Source organism: Lithobates pipiens, unplaced genomic scaffold (assembly GCF_037356315.1).
Source record: "Lithobates pipiens isolate NorthernLeopardFrog02 unplaced genomic scaffold, aLitPip1_a1.2 Scaffold_1, whole genome shotgun sequence".
NCBI lineage: Eukaryota > Metazoa > Chordata > Amphibia > Anura > Ranidae > Lithobates > Lithobates pipiens.
In genome coordinates this window covers 123,483,557-123,504,966 of record NW_027507685.1, presented here as the reverse complement: position 1 = coordinate 123,504,966, position 21,410 = coordinate 123,483,557, and the positions used below count along the sequence as shown (strand labels likewise).

At 47.9% G+C, this 21,410-nt stretch overlaps 1 protein-coding gene across 1 annotated transcript in view; it reads right to left on the bottom strand.

Annotated features, from left to right (window-relative positions):
* SSNA1 (SS nuclear autoantigen 1) overlaps positions 1-21,357 on the bottom strand; it is a 41,207-nt gene extending 19,850 nt beyond the window's left edge. Inside the window, exon 1 of the mRNA XM_077475802.1 lies at positions 21,192-21,357. Coding sequence (XP_077331928.1) covers positions 21,192-21,243 — 52 coding nt within the window. The 5' untranslated portion in view covers positions 21,244-21,357. The remainder of the gene's footprint in view (positions 1-21,191) is intronic.
* Positions 21,358-21,410: the final 53 nt, after the last annotated feature.

Genomic DNA, 21,410 nt, shown 5'->3' with positions numbered 1-21,410 from the left:
GAGATCGAGAGAGAGAGATCGAGAGATCGAGAGAGAGATCGAGAGATCGAGAGATCGAGAGAGAGAGAGAGAGATCGAGAGATCGAGAGATCGAGAGAGAGATCGAGAGAGAGAGAGAGAGAGAGAGAGATCGAGAGAGAGAGAGAGAGAGAGAGAGAGAGATCGAGAGAGAGAGAGAGAGAGATCGAGAGAGAGAGAGAGAGATCGAGAGAGAGAGAGAGAGATCGAGAGAGAGAGATCGAGATCGAGAGAGAGAGATCGAGATCGAGAGAGATCGAGATCGAGATCGAGAGAGATCGAGATCGAGAGAGATCGAGATCGAGATCGAGAGAGAGAGAGAGAGAGAGATCGAGAGAGAGAGATCGAGAGAGAGAGAGAGAGAGAGAGATCGAGAGAGAGAGAGAGAGAGAGATCGAGAGAGACTCCTCTCCAATGTTTCTCCTTTTCCTCCCCATGAGGCAAGCAGGAAGGCCTGAAGCTGCCGAGAATGGAGTAGTGCCCAGGTTACTGCCGGTATGCAGGCGGTCATGAGACCCAGCAGTCTCATTATATACCTCAGAGAGGCTTCTCCTCTTTCGAGAAGGGTGACAACCGCATTCTGGACCTTCACTACCTTTTCTGTTGGTAAGAATACCCTCTGTGCCTGCGAGTCTAGCTATAGTTTGGACTGAGCTGGTGTCAGTGAGGACTTCTCCCGACTGACCATCCAACCCAAGGTCTCCAGAGTCTCTAACAAGATGTCTCTGTCCATCAAAGCTTGCCTCTGATCCACACTGTAGATCAGCAAGTCGTCCAGGTAGGGTATTAACCCAATCCCCTGTAGGTGCATGTATGCTACGACTTCGGCCATCACCTTTGTGAATACCCTTGGGCTGGCCGCCAGCCCAAAGGGAAGAGCTCTGAACTGCCAGTGTTGTACCTTCTGCTGTATGCAAACTGTGAAGCGTAGGTACTTCTGGTGTTCGGGAGCAATGGGTACGTGTAGATATGCGTCTTTCAGGTCCAGAGTGACCATAAAAACTCCTGCCTGAAGAGGTTTTCTTACTGAATACTTTCCATTCTGAACCTCTTGTGTAGTAAGTAACGGTTGAGTCCTCAAATTTATTATTAACCGAAATATGCCCGAGGGTTTTGGAACCCCAAACACGTGTGAGTAAAAACCCTGGGACAACTGACTGGCTGGTACTGGAGCAATAACCCCTTGCTCTGCCAGCTCCTTTAAATTTCCTAGTAACCCCTCTGCCCTGGCTGGGTCCCTGGGAAGAAAAGTAATAAAGAAAATTCTGTGGGGGAAAGCTCTGAAATTCCAGTCTGTACCCCTCCTTTAAGAGATTTAAAATATATGGACTCTGCGTAATCCTTTCCCACTGGGGAAGGAAGTCGCTGAGCCTTGCGCCTACCTTTACAGTGGAGTCATTTGGCTTCCTTCTGAGAAGCTCCGGAACTGGAGAAAAGAACTGCACCTTTTTGTTTCCCCCTTTCCGAGGTTCCACTTCTTCCTCTGTTCACCTTTCCCCTTATGATGAGTCTTTGAGTGGGGGCCACGAAAAAAATCTTACCCCTTTCCCTCTTGGGCTTCACAGGGAACTTCTTTCCCTTCTCAGTAGACCGGGACAGGACCTGATCTAGACCTGACCCAAACAGGGAACCCTCAAAGGGAATCCCGCATAAGCGAGACTTGGAAGTGAAATCTCCATCCCAGGTCTTTACCCATAGGGCCCTCCTGGCGAAGTTTAGAAGTGCTGCTGACTTAGCTGTGGTTCTAACAGTCTCCACCGCTGCATCTGCCACATACGCTACCGCTCGACTGATTACCTCCAGCGAGTCTACAATTTCTTTAGTCTTACTCGGGGAGACGTGATCCATCAATCTGGCAAGCCAGGCGTCTGCATTTCTGGCTACACAGGCGGAGGCTAGAGCCGGCGCCATCACCGCCGCATTCGCCTCCCAGGCCCTCTCGAGTAAGGTCTCAGACTTTTTATCCATCTGGTCCTGAATGTTTCCAGAGTCTTCGAAGGATAAATCAGACCTCTTAGATACTTGTGCTAGGGCTGCATCCAAACGGGGAGTTTTAAAAAAAAAAAAAACTTCTCTTCCTCATCCTTAAAGGGACACCTTCTCTTCCAAGCTTTTAGTTTGAGGAGCTTACGTTCAGGTTCCTTCCATTCTCTGAGGACTATATCCTTCAGAGACTGGTGGATGGGAAAGGTTCTGGCCTGTAACCTTCCTAGGCCCCTATACACCCTATCCTGTGCTGAAACCTGAGCAGAGGGGACCTGAATATCTTCTGAGGTGTAAATGGCCTTTAATAGGCCTTCCATGTCCTCTGCTGAGAACAAAAGTCCCCCAGGCTTAGCCTCCCCCTGGCTATCCTGGTCCGAATCTTCCTCCCCAGTAAAATCTGGGACCTGACCTTCCTCCACCTCAAATAGGGAGACCTGGCCCTGGGAACTTTCCGTATAAGATGTGGAAAAGTTTTCCTGTGAACGAGGGGTCTCTCTCCCAGATGGACCCTCATCCTGACTCTTCACTAGAGTAGTCTGGAAAGACTGGAGGGTGGCTAACATTTCTGACTGTAAGGCCCGACATTCTTACACAACCTGGGCGGTCTCCTTGCCTGCAAGTTTAAAGATGCATCTATCGCAGAAGGGCTTGCTGTGGTCTTGTGCCAATTTAGAATTACAATAACCACAACGCCTGGACTTCGAAGTAGCTTTTCCTTTAGACCTACAGGCTGACCCCTGGGTAGAGCCTTCAGTCCCTGGAAACAGTAAAAATAGACAATTAGCAAGGGGGGGGGGGGGTTTGCCTCAGAGTACCCTGCCCCTACAAAACACAGCTGGATCACTCACCCCCTGTGGCGACCTCAATGGCTGTTTGCTCAGACGGCCCTTCCACCTCCATAGCGATTTAGCTGCCCTGCAGGATCGCTGGATCAGGTGCTGTCTTGAGTGTTCCCCTTGGAGATGCTGCAACTGCATGAAGAGTTTCTCCAGCAACGCTGTCTGAGTGCTCTCCACTGCACCCTCTGCCATTTATATGACTGCTGCTTGGCACCATCTTTTGGAGGTCCGTCGCCCGGAAATGACGTCGGGACTCTCCCGCCGGACTTCCGGTCCTGCGCAGTGATGCTGGAATGCACGCCTGCGTCCAGAGATCACTGCATCAGCAAGATTTTCCGCGCTATCCGGAAGCTCGATGCCCGGAAGTGACGCGGCACTCCGGCGAACTTCCGGACATGCGCACTAGCGCTGGAACGCACACCATCCGCGTTCAGCATTGCTAGGGAAAAGATGCAGCTCACCGCACTCCACCAACGAACATGACGTTCTAGGTAAGGCATAAATAGGGAAGCAGCACTACTAGGACAACTCCCCTGTCCCCTGAGGCTGAAAAAAAATAACCCCTGGAGGTTTGCATGAGACTGTCACAGACCCTGTCTGCCTGAGTCCCAGGGAAAATTCTGTAGAGAAAAAGGGTCCCAGACCCCTTCAGAAAAAATAAAAAATAAATAGGAGAAACTTGGTTTCGCTGCCATCCTGTGGGAAACACAATCAAGAACTGAGGGTCTGAGGGAGGGGTGGGAAGTTGGGAACTTTTAAACTTGTTGATTGTGTTTCCTGTCAGGTGGACCAGTCATCTCCCAGGTGTGCCGTCCTGGAAGATGACTGGAGAAAAATACTTTAAATTTAAAGTAAATAACTATAAAATATTATATAGCGATAGAAAAAAAAAAAAAAAAAAAAAAACATAATTTCCCTGTAGTGGTGAAAAGAACCTTAGTGAATAAAACTAAAGCAGGCACGCACTAAATTTAAAACTAAATAGATAAATTCATTCAACTTCCCAATAAAAAAATTCATTCAATTTCACAATGGTAGTGAGAAGAGCCTAAGTAGATTAAACTAAGGCAGACAGCCACCAAATTGCAGTGAAAAAAAAAAAAAAAAAAAAAAGTGTAATTACTCCTATGAAGATACTACATTAAAGTGGTTGTAAACCCTCCCCTACAACTTTGTCCCATGTGAATCAGCATAAAAAACCCTAATGACCACTAATTGTAGATATCTCCTTACTTGCTTAGCATTGTTGTAATCCTTTTTGTTCTTTAGAACAATGTCACTGAGCATGCCCAGATCTCCCCTGATTTACAGCACACTCTCTATGTCTTATCTATCTGTTATCACGACTTTCTACGGCACAACACTGAACTCCCAGCAGGCTTCTAATCACTCAGAGCTTCCTTCTACACACCATGTGACCTCACATACAGTAAACCAGGGAATGGGACAGCAGTACTGCAGTCTTATCAGCTGAAGCTGATAGGACTCATACAGTCAAACACTAGGTAATCAACACACTCTAAAGACATGCAGGTAGGTTAATTGGCTTCTGTCCAAAATTGGCCCTAGTATATGAATGGGGACCTTGGATTGTGGGCAGGGACCAATGTGAGTGTACAATGTACAGGGATAGGGACAATTGTAGACACTCACTAAGGTTGAACTGGATGGACTGGTGTCTTTATTCAACCTAACAAACTATGAAACACAAGTAAATACTATGAAATAAACAAGTCAGCTATGAACAGGGAAGCAGGGTTGCCGTAGAAATGTTGGATTGAGAAGGAGGCTTGGTTAACAGTACAGGAAGTGCTCAATGTAAGGGCAGAAATACACTCCACTGTGGACTCAAAACAATACAACTGAAAACAATAGTTAAGATGGCGCTGCCTAACCCCTGGAAACAAGTTTTTTTTAAAGTTTCTTTAAACAGTAAGTAATATGCGATTTGGGCTGGATTACATTGGTTATACTTTGATAATTACTTATTAAAATGGACTAAATAAAAAGAAGCATCAGAGTGGGAGAGTTTACTTCCTCTTTAATTAAAACAGTCAGTAAAAAGAACAATCCTCAATAGTGGTGATACACAATTAAAATCCATGCAACAAGTGTGTAAAAAGAGTCCGGTCTGAAATAAATATGAGGTAGATATTCCTTAATCCCAACCAGTGATTCAGTCCGGAAAAAAAACGTGATCCACCCAAGAGACATACGGTCTCTCCAAGCACAGGGAAACTTCACAGGTGTTCCCAAAAACCTTATGGTTCCTCTAGGCTGCTTACAGGCTCAGTACAGATAATATAGCTGTGTCGCTCAGAGAAAAAGCAGAAGATACCTCCATAGTGTAATCATTCAAAGAATGGTTTTAATTAAAAAAAAAAATGAAGTAATCAATTTATTGGTAAGTGATAAAATTGGACTTTCACATTGTAAAGAATAAAAACCACACAACGATGGTGCGCATGCGCGAGAGTTCCAAGATGGCCGCGTAAGCCGGGAGCTCCGCGCCACGCCGTCTCTCCAGCACTGCTAGCGGGCCACCCAGCCAAACTACCGTATCCACGCGCTGTGCATCGGACCCTACATAACTTGGGGATCACCCGGAAACCGAATCGTCGATCCGGAACGAGTGTAAGCTGTGTGGAGGCCGAATCCCGTTTCCGCGGGGTGTACCAAGATGGCCGCCAGACTGTAAGCGCTCGTGCTGTGAAGTTCTCCCCGCACCAAAGAGCTCAGAAACTGCATCCGAAGGTAATCCTCAATCCCTTCCACCATACCTTGTATGCTTAAAACGAGGGCCAGGAGGAACTTACACGGGGAGTTTAACTCCACCACACCGTCAGGGAGTCACAAGATGGCCTCCAAGGTGACCACCGCCACTCAGCCCCCACCTCAACACCTAGAGCTGACTCCAGACCACAGATCAGTCTTAGCTCCGGCTATCCTTCACTTCACAGCAGGACCTCACAGCATGGGGACCCCCTCACCCACCTCTACAGAATCGCTACTCAATCAAGCTTTTGGTGACCAGGCCCTCTCCCCGGCAGCCCCCCCTGCTTCACCCACCCCCGGCCCTCAGGGCCCAGTTACACATATGACTCAGTCATCCATGGAAGAACTATTCCTCAAGTTCTCAACACTCCTAGATAGGGGTCTGGCGGCTAACGCTGCAGCCATCACGGGCGAAATCAGGGCGGATTTGCAAAACATAGGATCCAGGATGGATGCTATGGAAGACAAAATTGAGCAAACAGTAGCCATCTCCCATCAAAACACCGGGCTTATTCAAACTCTGCAAGATCAATTAGAGACAGCATTCTCACGCATTGACGACCTGGAAAATAGATCCAGGAGACTGAACTTTAGAATTAGAGGCTTACCAGAATCCATTACAGATGTTTCCACGGCAACACAAGACTTGATCCGAGCTCTAGTCCCCAATATACCAACAGCCCGCCTGGAACTAGACAGAGTCCACAGAGCTATGGGACCCCCCAGGAAGGATGGGTCTCCCAGAGACGTCATTGCTAAACCTCTATACTATGCTGTAAAGGAAGAGGTGATGAAACAAGCCAGAACCCTACCGCAGATCTCATGTCAAGGACACCCTGTGCAAATATTTGCGGACATTTCCCCGGCTACCATCCAGAAGAGAAGAGCCCTGAAGCCACTCCTGACAGCCATGGCCCAAAAGGACATCAAATATAAATGGGCCTTCCCATTTGCGGTTCGATTTTCACTTAAAGACCGGTCTTATTCCTTCTCTACCTTCGACGCAGGTGAAAAATTACTCCTGAAATTAAACATCATAGCCCAGGAAATGGAAATGGAGACTGCCGCTCCAACCTCCACTTCCAACAAACGCCCTCCACCTACCGGATCTCCCAATCCACTCTGGAGCAAAACCAAATCCCGAAGATCTTCCAATCACGGTCCCCCCTGACTCATCCAAGACTTTCCAAGCGGTTCTCAGAAAGGATTCCACTCCTGGAAGAAAATTTTCCCTGAACCTTGAAGACTGAAAGGTCCACCAGTCCTCCCTCAATGGAGGCACTGACGTCTCCTGTGTTCCCCTTAAACCCCCCTTTTTTTTTTTCTCTTCTCTTTTTTTTTTCTTTTTCCTTTTTTGTACGCTATTGTGGTGCACCAGACTATAGTAATTGAGGCTTAAAGCCTCTCGGGTGGCTCTTTACGTGTTTTATACACACCTGCTGGCAAGCGTTTGGTTGTTTTTTCACTTGGTTTTTTCATGCGGGTTAAGAAGTGCTGGGGCGCGGCGTGAGCCACATGCGCCTCCTCCTACCTTCTCGACCATATCAATGGTCGGTGAGGTTGGAAGACCAACCCTAGGGTTGGAATTATTTATTTTTTCTACGCATCTCATACTTGTCTGTGAGATGTTCGTGGTTCTCCTACCTCCCCTCCTGCTCTTCTGTACACCAGGGGGGGGGATGTTTCTTCTTCCTTTTCTTATTACTTCTTCTATACAACTCCCTCTCTTCCCTCACCCTTTCCAGAGCGTCACTCACTTGTATTCTCTTTTTCAGACTTGAAGGAAGTTGGCAACATCACAACGGTTCTCACATTACACCAACGTACTCAATTTGTCCGGCTACGGTGCCCAATTTGGCACCTTGGGAGGGTGAGTGATATGCTGACAGGTAGTTCCCCCCACTGCGAGACCCATGGCTGACCACACACACAACATACCTGGAGGGTAGCTTCGCACAATGTTCAAGGTATAAACTCTCCCCTTAAACGCAAGAAAATCTTTAAATCATATAAATCGTCCAAACTAGACGTCCTTTTGATTCAGGAAACCCACTTTCCCAGTTCGTATAACCCCTCTTTCTTACACTCCCACTACAACAAATTCTACCTAGCAAATGCAACTAACAAGACCAAGGGGGTTGCAATAGTGTTTGCTAAATCCTGCAATTTCCAATTAATATCCGAAACTAAAGATCCTGACGGCAGATATCTGCTAGTGAAAGGCACTCTAGATGGCCACCTTTACTCTTTTATTTCCTACTACTCCCCTAATAAGGGTCAAACAGCCTTTTTCAGAAGACTCATCCTTCACCTTACCCCCCTTGTAGAGGGAACAGTTATACTCGGGGGAGACTCCAACGTGGCCTTTGATCAGGGGTTAGACAAAACTAGACCCCCAGGTTCCCAACTTACCCGCCCCTCTAATGAGAGCCTTAAACTGGCGAAATTAATACACGACCAGGGCCTGGCTGATGTCTGGAGAGAACTAAACCCCACCAAACGAGACTATACTCACTTCTCACACCCCCATAATTCATACGCCAGAATTGACCACCTGTTAGTGAAATCTTCAGTTATCCCGGCCATAACTCAGTCAAAAATTATTGACTCCTCCCTTTCGGACCACTCTTTAGTTGTCATGACCATCCGGTCACAATACAATAGAGCGGGCCAGAAGCAATGGAGGCTGAACGAGTCCATACTATCAGACCCTGTCCGAGTCTGCGCTCTCTGACTCCCTAAAGGAATACTTTAAATTTAACGACGGAAATGATGTTTCAGCGGAAACGCTTTGGGCGGCTCATAAAGCCTTTATAAGGGGAGAACTTATCAGATTGTCATCAGCCATTAAAAAGGAGAGAGAGGCAACAATCAAAAAACTAGAGAACGACTACGTGTCCCTAAAAACCAGGCACAAACTAGACCCGTCCCTTAATTTACTCCCTCAATTGGACAGGGCCAGGCTCGAACTGAACCTAGCTCTGACAGCTAAAGCCGAAAAACAAATGAGATGGTCTCAAAATAGATTCTATACACAAGGTGATAAGATGGACTCTATGTTGGCCAATAAATTATCCCCCAGACTCAAAACACAGGCTATTCCAAAGATTATAATCCCTGGACATGGTCCCTCAGCTAACCCTACAAAGATACTAGGGGAATTCGCAGAATTTTACAATAAACTTTACTCTCCATCCCCAGCCCCTGCTGATCACTCTATAGACGCTTTCCTAAATGACCTTCCTATCCCACAACTATCCTCGAGCCATAGAGACAGCCTAGAAGCCCCTTTTACAACGGCAGAAGTTTTAGCAGCAATTAAAACCTTAAAACCGGGATCAGCCCCTGGCCCGGATGGCCTGTCCAATCCTTATTACAAAAAGTTTGCCGAAACCTTAGCACCTTACCTCTCTAAATTCTTCAACTACGCCTCGAAGGGAAACCCACTTGATCCCCACCTAAATGCAGCACTTATAACTGTCATTCCAAAACCTGATAAAAACCCAGAAGAGGTTGGAAATTACCGCCCAATCTCTTTAATTAACTGTGACATTAAAATACTAACCAAAATCCTCGCCTCCAGGTTGGCTGAATTCATTAATGTGTATATACACAAGGATCAGGTGGGTTTCATTCCTGGTAGACAAGGCCCAGATAAGAAGAACCATAGATATTATGTCCATTCTCCAAACAAACTGGGCGGGTGGACCCCAACAATCGGGTATGCTTCTCTCGCTTGACCTACAGAAGGCCTTTGACTCGGTCTCCTGGCCTTATATATTCGCTATCCTCCGCAAATGGGGCTTTGGGCAACGCTTTACTGGCTTAATACAGGCCCTATACTCAACCCCTACAGCGAGAATCCGCATACAGGGCTTCTACTCCAAACCCATTCCCATAAGACAAGGAACTAGGCAAGGATGCCCATTGTCCCCTTTAATTTTTGCGATGGCAATCGAGACCCTCGCTATAGCTATTAGACAAAACCAAGACATAAAAGGGGTGGTATGCGGTTCTCGTGTCCACAAGTGTGCCCTATTTGCGGACGATATCATGCTCTACATCACTTCTCCCATAACTTCCTTACCCAATTTAAACGCTATACTAGATTCCTTCTCCAAGATGTCGGGTCTTCAAGTGAACTACAGTAAATCCCAGGCTCTCAACGTCTCTCTAACTCCCCCCACTGTTGAACTGTTAAAGCAGAACTTCAATTTCCAATGGAGCGAATCCTCCATCAAATACCTAGGTATAAACCTCACAGCTAAGGTGGAGACTTTATACAGTCATAATTATCCCCGGATGTATCGTACTCTAGAAGCAGATTTACAAAAGTGGTCCCATCTGCCCATATCATGGCTAGGTAGGATACACGCTATCAAAATGACTCTATTACCCAGATTACTTTATTTGTTTAGATCCCTTCCAATCCCCATTCGTAGGGTCCACCTCTCAAACTTCCAAAACAAAATCCTAAAATTCATTTGGGGTAGGAAGGGCTATAGACTAACCCGCAATACCCTCTTCGCGCACAGGAAGAAGGGTGGTTTAGGCCTCCCACTTCTATTCCGTTATTACCAAGCAGCTAGGCTAACACAGTTATCCGTAATTTACTCAAAATACGAGAAGCCAGACTGGATCCATATTGAGAATCAGGCTGTCCCCACTTTTACCCTCGACTTTTTACTATGGACCCCTCAGAAAAATAGACCCGCTATCTTGTCCCCTACTCTCTCCCACTCATTTAAACTATGGGATTCCCTGCGCTACTCTACCTCCTTGGTCTCAGCAATTAAACCTTTAACTCATATTTTCAATAATCCTCGCTTCCCTCCAGGTTACAATGTACTTGCCTTCAAATGGTGGGTTGATAAGGGTCTCTACAGGATAGGACACTTTTTCACAGCCACAGGACCTATTACCTTGCAATTTTGTATCAAGAAATTAAGCATGCCTAAGACCGAAATTTTTCGGTTCCATCAAATTCAACATTTTCTACACTCCCTTTGCAAAGGAGAATCAAACCCCCCGCTCTTTACAGAATACGAACTTTGGTGTGGTCAAGCCATGGACCAGAAGAGGGGGATTTCCTTAGTCTACACGTCTCTCACCACCCCCAAAACAAAGGCGCCCTATATGGTCGCCTGGGAAACTGATTTCTCATTCCAATGGTCCTTGGACAAATGGCACTCAATAGGGGCTAGATCCTTTCGGGGTCTGCTCAATACAAACCTTATGGAAGCAGGGACAAAAGTACTAACCAGATGGTACTATACGCCAGCCAGAGTTGCACACATGTTCCCAACAGCCAGTCCGCTCTGCTTCCGGGGATGCATGCTTACGGGGACGATGTCACACATTTGGTGGGAATGCCCAAGAATCCGCCCCTTCTGGAAGAAAGTATTTAACCTGATTGAAAGATTGATTGGTGCCAAAGTCCCCAGAGTTCCCACGGTGGCTGTCAGGAACTTACCAGCAATAGACAGGTACAGCTGCGTGCACACAGGCGTCGGCGTGTGTCTTCTGCGCGTTCGCGTACGCGTTCGTTTACGCGTTAGTGTGCACGTTCGCGAGTGGCGATTCGTACGCGCGCTCGTTCACGTGGTCGTGCGTGGCGTGCGTGCGCTCCTTCCCGCCACTGAGCGTTTAAAGGACCCTCAAGTGCGCCGGTGCGGCGCTGTTTCGTCTCAGCTTCCGTGTGTCTGAATATCTGATCCTGAACCCGGTTACCTTTGAATACCTGATCCTGAACCTGATTACCTGCTACCGTTATCGACCCGGCTTGCTTGACTTCTCTGCCTTCTCCAATCCCGACCCGGCCTGCCTGACCTCGAAACCTCTTCTGCTTGTGATTCCGTTGCCGACCTCTGCCTGCTTACCGACACCTCTTCTGCCTTCCGTTACCACCAGTCTGCTTACCTTCTGACCCGGACCGTCTGACTCTTCTCCAGCCTGCTGCCAGTTCCAATCTTCGGCTTCTGAAGCTACTGCCTGCTTCCAGCAAACCGCAGTCCACTCAGCCTTCAGAGGGATCTCCGCTCTTCTACCAGCTCCAGCGGCCCTATCCAGCAGGCCCTCCTACCCACTGCGCTCTCGAGACCGCTGTTCCCATTCCAGCGGCTCCTGAACCAGCGCTGTAAGAGAGGTCTCCTCCTACAAGTCGGGCTCCACATCTGGACTCTAACAGTACGAAACAGCCATGACTGAGCCCGCAGGAGAGACCTCTCCCATGAAGGAGATCTGCACGCACCTGTCGGCCCTTACCCAAGCGGTAAAATCGCTTCAAGATAGCTACGCCAGGCTTGAAGGACAGGTCCAGGACCTTACAGATACTGGTCACGTGGCCCCTGCTCCGTCCTCCCTATCAGCACAGCCCGTCGCCTCACCATCCGTTGTCATGCTTCCACCTGAACCAAGGGTACCCATTCCGGAAAGGTTTTCTGGGGATCGAACCAAATTTCGGGCTTTTCGGAACGCTTGTCAACTCTATTTTGCCCTACAACCACGGACTTTCTCCCTGGAAGCCACGAAGGTAGGATTTGTAATCTCCCTCCTACAAGGTGAACCGCAGACCTGGGCCCACCGTTTACTTGAAGGAGATTCAGTCGCAACCTTCTCTCTGCCATCCTTCTTTGAGGCCATGGCTCAGCTTTACGAGGACCCCCAAAAGACTGCCACGGCTGAATCTGCTCTGTTTGCGCTCCAGCAGGGCCGCAGACCGGCTGAGGATTATGTCTCGGACTTTCGACGCTGGAGCGCAGACACGGAATGGAATGATGCGGCTTTAAGGCATCAATTTCGCATGGGGTTATCCGAAGGACTTAAGGATGAACTGGCTCGAGTCGGTATACCAGAAACCCTGGAGGCCCTGATCTCCTTGACAATCCAGATTGATCGCCGTCTCAGGGAGCGAAGATCAGAGCGCTCCGCTCAGCAAGCCCGTCCAGTCTGGATGACAGCGAGAGCCCCAATGCCTGCTTCTCGCTATGTACCTCCGTCCAGTCCTATTCCGCCCTGTACGGCTCCTGACACCTCCGAGCCCATGCAATTAGGACTACTGCGCCCCGCTTTGCTTCCAGAAGAGCGCGCACGTCGCCGGCAGCAGAATCTCTGCCTCTACTGCGGTGGTTCGGGTCACTATGTCTTTAATTGCCCTGTCAAGACAAGTAAGTGTCTACCTTCTGCTTCTACCAGTCTCTCTGCATTGACTGCCAATTCAACCCACCTTGCCGTTCCTCTCTCACTACAGCTCCAAGGAAGGACGGTGACAGTCAACGCTATCATTGACTCCGGGGCATGCCGCTGCTTCATAGACTCCACCTTTGCGGGCCGACAGGGCATCCCGTTACGAGGCAAGGCTCATGAACTCTCAGTTTTTCTGGCCGATGGGTCTAGCATCAGTTCTGGAAAGGTAATTCAAGAGACTCTCCCTCTACCTGTCACTATCTCCTCTCAACTCAAGGAATTTCTGACGTTGGATGTCATCTCCTCTCCAATGTTCCCGATCATTCTGGGCATACCCTGGCTCCAAGCCCACAACCCCTACATCAATTGGGTTACCAGAGAAGTCACATTTCCATCTTCCTATTGCTTGAAACACTGCCTAACAGATTCCACCAAGCCTTCCGCCACCCTTTTATGTTTAGACTCTGATCAAGACCTACTGCAGACTGTGCCCAAGCACTACCATGACTTTATTGATGTGTTCAGTAAAAAGGGAGCAGACACTCTGCCTCCCCATCGTCCCTATGATTGTCCGATCGAGCTACTCCCTGGGGCCGAGATTCCTTTCGGACGCATATTCCCTTTATCAGAAAAGGAGCAGGGGGCACTGAAGACCTACTTGGACGAAAACCTAGAGAAGGGGTTCATCCGTCCTTCAACTTCCCCAGCAGGAGCTGGAATCTTTTTTGTCACTAAAAAAGATCAGTCCCTCCGTCCATGTGTGGACTATAGAGACTTAAACAAGATTACGGTTAAGAACCGCTACCCCTTACCCTTGATACCCGAACTCTTCCAGAGACTGAGATCCGCTAAAATATTCACCAAGTTGGATCTAAGGGGAGCGTATAACCTAGTTCGCATCCAGGCCGGGCATGAATGGAAAACAGCCTTCCGGACCCGATTCGGTCATTATGAATATTTAGTGATGCCCTTTGGGCTCTGCAACGCCCCGGCCACATTTCAACACCTAATCAATGACGTGTTTAAGGATTTCCTCGATGTGTTCGTGATTGTCTACCTGGACGACATTTTAATATTTTCCAACTCTCTTGATCAGCATCGAGAACACGTCCGTAAAGTCCTAGACCGCCTTCGCCAGCACCGACTCTACGCAAAGGCTGAGAAATGCGAATTTGAGTTACAGAGCATCCGATTCCTGGGACTAGTGATCTCCCCAACGGGCATCAGGATGGATCCCCAAAAGGTGTCTGCTGTACTAGATTGGCCAGCGCCTTTGGATAAGAAGGGTGTACAACGCTTCATCGGTTTTGCGAACTTTTATAGAAAGTTCATAAGAGACTTTTCAGCTATAACTGCGCCCATCACGCAACTGACCAGACAAAACTTCCGCTTCTGCTGGACTCAGGAGGCCCAGAGTGCTTTCGAAAGACTTAAAAAACTCTTCACGTCCGCCCCAATTCTCAGCCATCCGGACCCGTCTCTACCCTTCATCCTCGAGGTAGACGCCTCTGAAGTGGCCGTAGGAGCGGTCATCTCCCAACGTCAAGGCAACAAGGACCTAATGCATCCCGTGGGGTTCTTCTCCAGGAAACTCTCTTCCGCGGAGAAGAATTACGACGTAGGCGACCGAGAGTTGCTCGCCATTAAGGCCGCCTTGGAGGAGTGGAGATACCTATTGGAGGGCGCTGCTCACCCGGTACTAATATACACAGACCACAAGAACTTAGAATATCTACGGTCTGCCAAGCGACTGAGACCCCGACAAGCCCGCTGGGCCCTGTTCTTTTCACGTTTCTCCTTTCACATCACGTACCGGCCCGGATCGAAGAACGTGAAACCGGATGCGCTGTCACGGATGTATGACAATCCCAAGGACTCATCTGTTCCTGACACCATCTTACCTGCCGGGAATTTTTTACTTTTACAGCCTGACCTCCTCTCTCTGATCAGAGAAGCATCCTCTGACTCCTCTAGACCCCCCGGAATCACCTTAATGTCCAGAGATGGCTTGTTCTGGAGGGGGAAGTCAAATTTTTGTCCCCAAGAATGTCCGAGTTAAGGTGCTGTCCCTTCTTCATGACCACCCACTGGCAGGCCACTTTGGGGTCCGCAAGACCCTTGATCTGGTACAACGCACGTTCTGGTGGCCCAATTTGAAGGACTTTTGCGAAAAGTACATCAGCTCTTGCCCCGTCTGTATCCAGAACAAGACACCCAGGAACCGGGCTTGGGGACTGCTGAAACCCCTACCCGTACCCGACAGACCCTGGAAAATGATTAGTATGGACTTTATTGTCGAGCTTCCATGTTCTGAGGGATGTTCAACTATTTTTGTGGTTGTAGACCGGCTATCCAAGATGGCCCACTTCTCACCCTTAAAAGGCACCCCATCTGCTGTGGAGACTGCCCACGTGTTCATTAAGGAGATTGTGAGGCTACACGGGATTCCAGCGAATATAGTCTCCGACAGAGGAGTGCAGTTCACCTCACGCTTCTGGAGGGCCCTGTGCGAGATCCTGAAAATTGAGCTGGCACTGTCCTCGGCCTATCATCCCCAAACTAATGGGCAGACAGAAAGGACCAACCAGACTCTTGAGCAGTACATTAGGTGCTTCACATCATTCGTACAGAATGATTGGGTGTCCCTGCTGCCTTTGGCAGAATTTGCCTACAATAATGCTTGTCATTCGGCCACCGGTCAGTCCCCTTTTTTCGCCAATTATGGCTTTCATTTAACCTTTTTGCCTGATTTTCTTCCAGAAACCTCAGTTCCAGCGGTCCAGAAGACAGTGGATTTCCTCAGCCACAATAACCGGGTGTTGCAGGAAGCAGTGGCCAAGGCCCAGGCCCAGGCAGACAGTAAGAGAGCCTTTGACCGGAGAAGAAGAGGGGAACTGATCCTACAACCTGGCGACCAGGTATGGCTTTCTACCAATAACATTAAAATGGCTTGTCCCTCCAGGAAACTTGCACCTAAATTTATGGGACCATTTCCGGTTAAGAGGAAAATTAATGAAGTTTCCTACGAGCTAACCCTGCCTGAGTCGCTTAGGATTCATCCTGTGTTCCATGTGTCACTGCTGAGACCTGCCACCCCTGATCCCTTTCCTGATAGAGGAACTAGACCTCCAGAACCCATCTTAGTGGATGGAAATGAGGAGTACGAGGTGGAGGCCATCCTCGATTGCAGAAAAAGACAGGGACGCATCCAATTTCTGATCAAATGGAAGGGATTTGGGCCAGAGAACAATTCCTGGGAACCGAACAGCAATATCCATGCCAGGCGGTTAATTCACGCATACTTGTCTGCCCATCCAGAAAAGAGGAACCTGTTGGGCATCCGGAGGCTGCCCCTTGGGAGGGGGCAATGTCAGGAACTTACCAGCAATAGACAGGTACAGCTGCGTGCACACAGGCGTCGGCGTGTGTCTTCTGCGCGTTCGCGTACGCGTTCGTTTACGCGTTAGTGTGCACGTTCGCGAGTGGCGATTCGTACGCGCGCTCGTTCACGTGGTCGTGCGTGGCGTGCGTGCGCTCCTTCCCGCCACTGAGCGTTTAAAGGACCCTCAAGAGCGCCGGTGCGGCGCTGTTTCGTCTCAGCTTCCGTGTGTCTGAATATCTGATCCTGAACCCGGTTACCTTTGAATACCTGATCCTGAACCTGATTACCTGCTACCGTTATCGACCCGGCTTGCTTGACTTCTCTGCCTTCTCCAATCCCGACCCGGCCTGCCTGACCTCGAAACCTCTTCTGCTTGTGATTCCGTTGCCGACCTCTGCCTGCTTACCGACACCTCTTCTGCCTTCCGTTACCACCAGTCTGCTTACCTTCTGACCCGGACCGTCTGACTCTTCTCCAGCCTGCTGCCAGTTCCAATCTTCGGCTTCTGAAGCTACTGCCTGCTTCCAGCAAACCGCAGTCCACTCAGCCTTCAGAGGGATCTCCGCTCTTCTACCAGCTCCAGCGGCCCTATCCAGCAGGCCCTCCTACCCACTGCGCTCTCGAGACCGCTGTTCCCATTCCAGCGGCTCCTGAACCAGCGCTGTAAGAGAGGTCTCCTCCTACAAGTCGGGCTCCACATCTGGACTCTAACAGTGGCTCTCCTTAATGATCCAATTCCCCACCTCTCTAAACCCGCCTGCAGGTTGACCCAATTTGTGCTGCTGGGAGCAAAAATCTCCATAGCCAAGAATTGGAAGAAAACAGGGGTCTCTTTCACACTAGTTAAGAATAAGATCTCCTGGATCATGTCTCAGGAGAGGATTGCTAGCATGTTGGAGGACACATCTGATAGGTTTGTAGCCACCTGGGAACCCTGGGCCCGAATAATGGGCCTGACCAACTTCCCATATGTATGAACTGCTCTTAATGATCTTGACGCAAGTAGTGACGCTCTCTCCACCCCTTCCCCCCTCTATCTCCCTCCTCTTTCTTTGTCTTTACCTTTCCCTTTTCTTTCCTCTTGTTTGCATATGTTCTCTTGGTTTCCATACTATGGACTTAAGCTAGTCCGGAAAGGTATAAAAGTTTGTATAAATGTTGCCTAGGCACTGTTTATTGGTTGACATAAAGAATCTGATGCAATGCGCTCTGATTTGCTTCTCCCAACAGAGGACCCTCAGTTAGGCCTAGAGGCTGACCGTCTGGTAAAACAGGAGTCTTCTGGTATTGGATTGACAACTCCCTTTCATTTCTCCCCTCTTATGTTCATATTTTGTGGGCGCCTATTGCCCTCGACACAGCGTGTTCCCAATTGGGGTGTCGGGGGTACTGGGTGGCATCTGGTCCATATTTCCTAGGTTTCCCTCAATTGTCATGTCATTCCGTTCCAGACAAAAAGAACTCCTCTCACTTTCATCTCATCTGTTGCTAATATTACTAATGCCTTTCAATTCGCAATGTGTATTCTCCGGCTTATGCTGTTAGCCTGTACTTTCTTACTTGTTTTCCATGTTCTTCATATATATGTGAGACGACATGTTGCCGTGCTCTATTGTATGGATTATATTTTTCCTTTGAAACAAATAAAAAATTTTGAAAGTAAAAACCACACAACAAGAGAAGTTAAAATGGTGGCGTCTTCCGCCAGTCCTACTGTACTTCCGGTGCGTCCTACGGCCACTCCCTACGCGTTACGTCATACCATGTGACTTCTTCATGGGGATCTCCACCATTTTAACTTCTCTTGTGTGGTTTTTATTCTTTACAATGTGAGAGTCCAATTTTATCACTTACCAATAAATTGATTACTTCATTTTTAATATACTACACTATTGGAGCCTCCTCTATCTCTCTCTTCCCCCTCCTCCTCTTTTTGAGCTATCCATCACGAATCATCACGTTTGGGTCATCATTACTATATACGAGTTATCATGGCCCTCTAGTGGCTGGATATAGAAATGGTTTTCTATCTGGCACAGCAAAAGGATCCTTCCGATGACTGAATATGAGGAATGAAGTGAGATATTTGCAGAATTTGTGATGAGCCTGAATTTCCTTTAAGGTGAGAGTTCTGTGAGCCCTTTCCCCTGGGATTGTTTATCACCGTGTGTTCATCCATTTCTCATCGTTGGTGTTTATGAATATATGGACTATTTCGTTACATTATAAAAATATATATTATTCTTCTACATATGTTTGGTAGAGAAAAAAAGAAAAAAAAAAGAAAAATCACAATAAGTGTATATTGATTGGTTTGCGCAAAAGTTATAGCATCTAAAAAAAAAAAAAAAAAATAGGGGATAGATTTATAGCATTTGTTTATTTTTTTAACTAGTAATGGTGGCGATCTACGACATTATGGTGGCCAGATTGGACACTTGACACTATTTTGGGACCAATAACATTTATACAGCTATCAGAGCTACAAATAGCCACTGATTACTGTATAAATGACAATGGCAGGGAAGGGGGTTAAACACTAGGGGGCGATCAAGGGGTTAAGTGTGTTCTAAGGCTTAATGTACACGGGATGTTTTTACAACCTCTCCTGAATGCTTTAACTTGACAGATAGTAACCGTTTAAAATGTACGTTTTGCCCGTTCACATGCCGCGTTTGCGTTTAGAGGCTTTGAAAAATATATATACACATTTTTTTCAAAATAGCCAAAACTAAAAAAACACCCGTAAACTAAACGCGAGTTATAGCTATTTTTTTAACAAACAGTTTTTGTCTTTTTTTCACATCAGGATAAAGCACATAGCTATTTTTTAACATATTACCCACACTCACCTGTGTAGCAGACAGAGGGTCTAACACACCAACACTTGTTTTAAGGCTAATTTAGCCAGCACAGAGGGTCTAACACATTAACATTTGGTTACAATATACCATCTCTCACACCCCCCACTCATGATTTTGATGCCGGAAGAGGGTACAGCACAACACCCCATATTTATTGACTAAAGTTTTCTTCATTTTTTTTTAATTTTAAAAATTAATTTCAGGTTCTGATCTTGTTGGGAGAGTAAATTTTTATTATTTTCTCACCACTCTATCTCAAGTAGGAATAGCGCCACACCTACACCTTTTCTAATCCTAAGTGTGTTCTAAGGCTTAATGTACATGGGACTTTTTACAACCTCTCCTGAATGCTTTAACTTGACAGATAAAATGTTCGTTTTGCCGTGTTTATATACTCTGTTTAACCGCATTTGCAAAAAAATAAATAAATAAATAAATGTTTTTTTCCCCTCTTCAAAATAGCCAAAACTGAAAAACACCTATAAACGAAATGCAGCTAAATGCGAGTTACCACTTTTAGAAGCATTTGGCGCTTGAAATGCCTCGAGACTCAGCGTCTGAACTAATTTTTTTGCTTCCCAAAAAAGGCCTCTAAAAACTCAACTGCCTAAAAATGACCTTACGACCCCTTTCACACTGCGCCGCCCATAGCGTTGGCGGTAAAACGCTGCTATTTTTTAGCAGCGGTTTACTGTCGGATTTGCAGCGCATTTCGGCCGCTAGTGGGTATTTTAACCCCAGCTAGCGGCTGAGAAAGGGTTAAAGGCGCCCGCAATAGCGGCGTTATGCCGGCGGTGTAGCTGTGCTGCCCCATCGATTTCAATGGGGAGCAGCAGTAAACACTGCTGGCAGGACTTTTCCGATGTCCTGCCAGCACACCGCTCCAGTGTGAAAGCCCTCTTGCTTTCACACCGGACACAATGGTGCAGCTATTTGAGGGCGGATTGCAGGCGCTATTTTTAACGCTATAGCGCCTGCAAAATGCCCTTGGTGTGAAAGGGGTCTTAACGAACCTGTGTACATGTACATATAAGATAGGATGAGTTCAGGAGCAGCTGAAGAAAAAAAAAAAAAGCAGTCAACTGCCTCTGAACATCTCTTTACCAGCAGCAGTGTATATGAGGCCTTACTGATTAGGGGGGGGGGGGGGATTGTCTCACTACAACAAGACAGTGATCATTCCTCCCAATGACAGGGAGCGGTGATCTGTCATGTCACTAGGCAGAACAGGGAAATGCCTTGTTTACATAGAAATCTCCCTATTCTGTCTCTCCTCAATCAAACCATCAAGCTCGCGAGCGCGCAGCTGGTAGGCGGCAAATTCAAAGGGACATACAGGTACACCCTTTTGCCTGCCCGTGCCATTCTACCAGCGTAAATTGGCAGTCGGCAAGTGGTTAAAAAGCTATCTTGGGAATCTCCCACCCTCCATGGGAATAGCAATCCGCCATTTAGTGATCTATATTATTTAAACTATATTACCACGAAGGATCCCTTGAAGTAACGTTCCATTCTGAGGGACCCCTGCCGGTGTCCAGTCAAATACTGTCCCCCATCGGATAGTGTCCGCTGTGTACTGCGCATGCGCAGTACCCATGACAAGCAGATTCCGAAAATAGCCTGCGCCGTGAGTCCAGGTTCAAGCCCCACCATCCAAGTGGACATAGATTTAGAATATAAAAGAGCCGATCAAAGCAAGGCCGTGCCCGAAGCGTGGCGAGCCCGCGAGGGGCCCTCTAACTATACGCAGCCCTATGTCCACTTGGATGATGGGGCTTGCATCTGGACCCACAGCGCAGGCGCCGTCCACCTTCGGAGATTTTCTGAATCTCCTCTGCTCCGTACTGCGCACTACACTATTTACTAGGCAGACATTTTTGGACAGAACACCGGTAATGACTGTATGTACATCATATGGACATTAGTGGGAAGAACACTCCCGCCTCATGTGGACACTGAAAATCCCCCTCCCCTCTATAGATAGCTCCAGAGATCATTGCGGTGAGGGGCAGGCAGTGCTGAAGGCACTGTGACCTATAGAAGAAAGGTGTCAGTCAATGAGAGGAGGTGGGGAAGTCAGGTGAGAACAGAGGGGTCACAGGAAAGGGTTTGGGGGTCTCATGGTACATCAGGGGGTCTTACATTTCACCAGCTCGTTGTTATAGGTCTGCAGCGCCGCCCCCTGCTGGCTCATCCTTCCCCCAACTCCGAAGCGCTTAACAAACCGTTGCTTAGCGTGCTTACGACACTACTTTTATAGTGACGCCACCTATTTCCCCTTCGCCTCCCCGGTCAGCAGCCTATAAGAGCCCAGCGCTGGTTAACACGTGACCGGAAAAATGGCCTTAGAAGTGACGCATG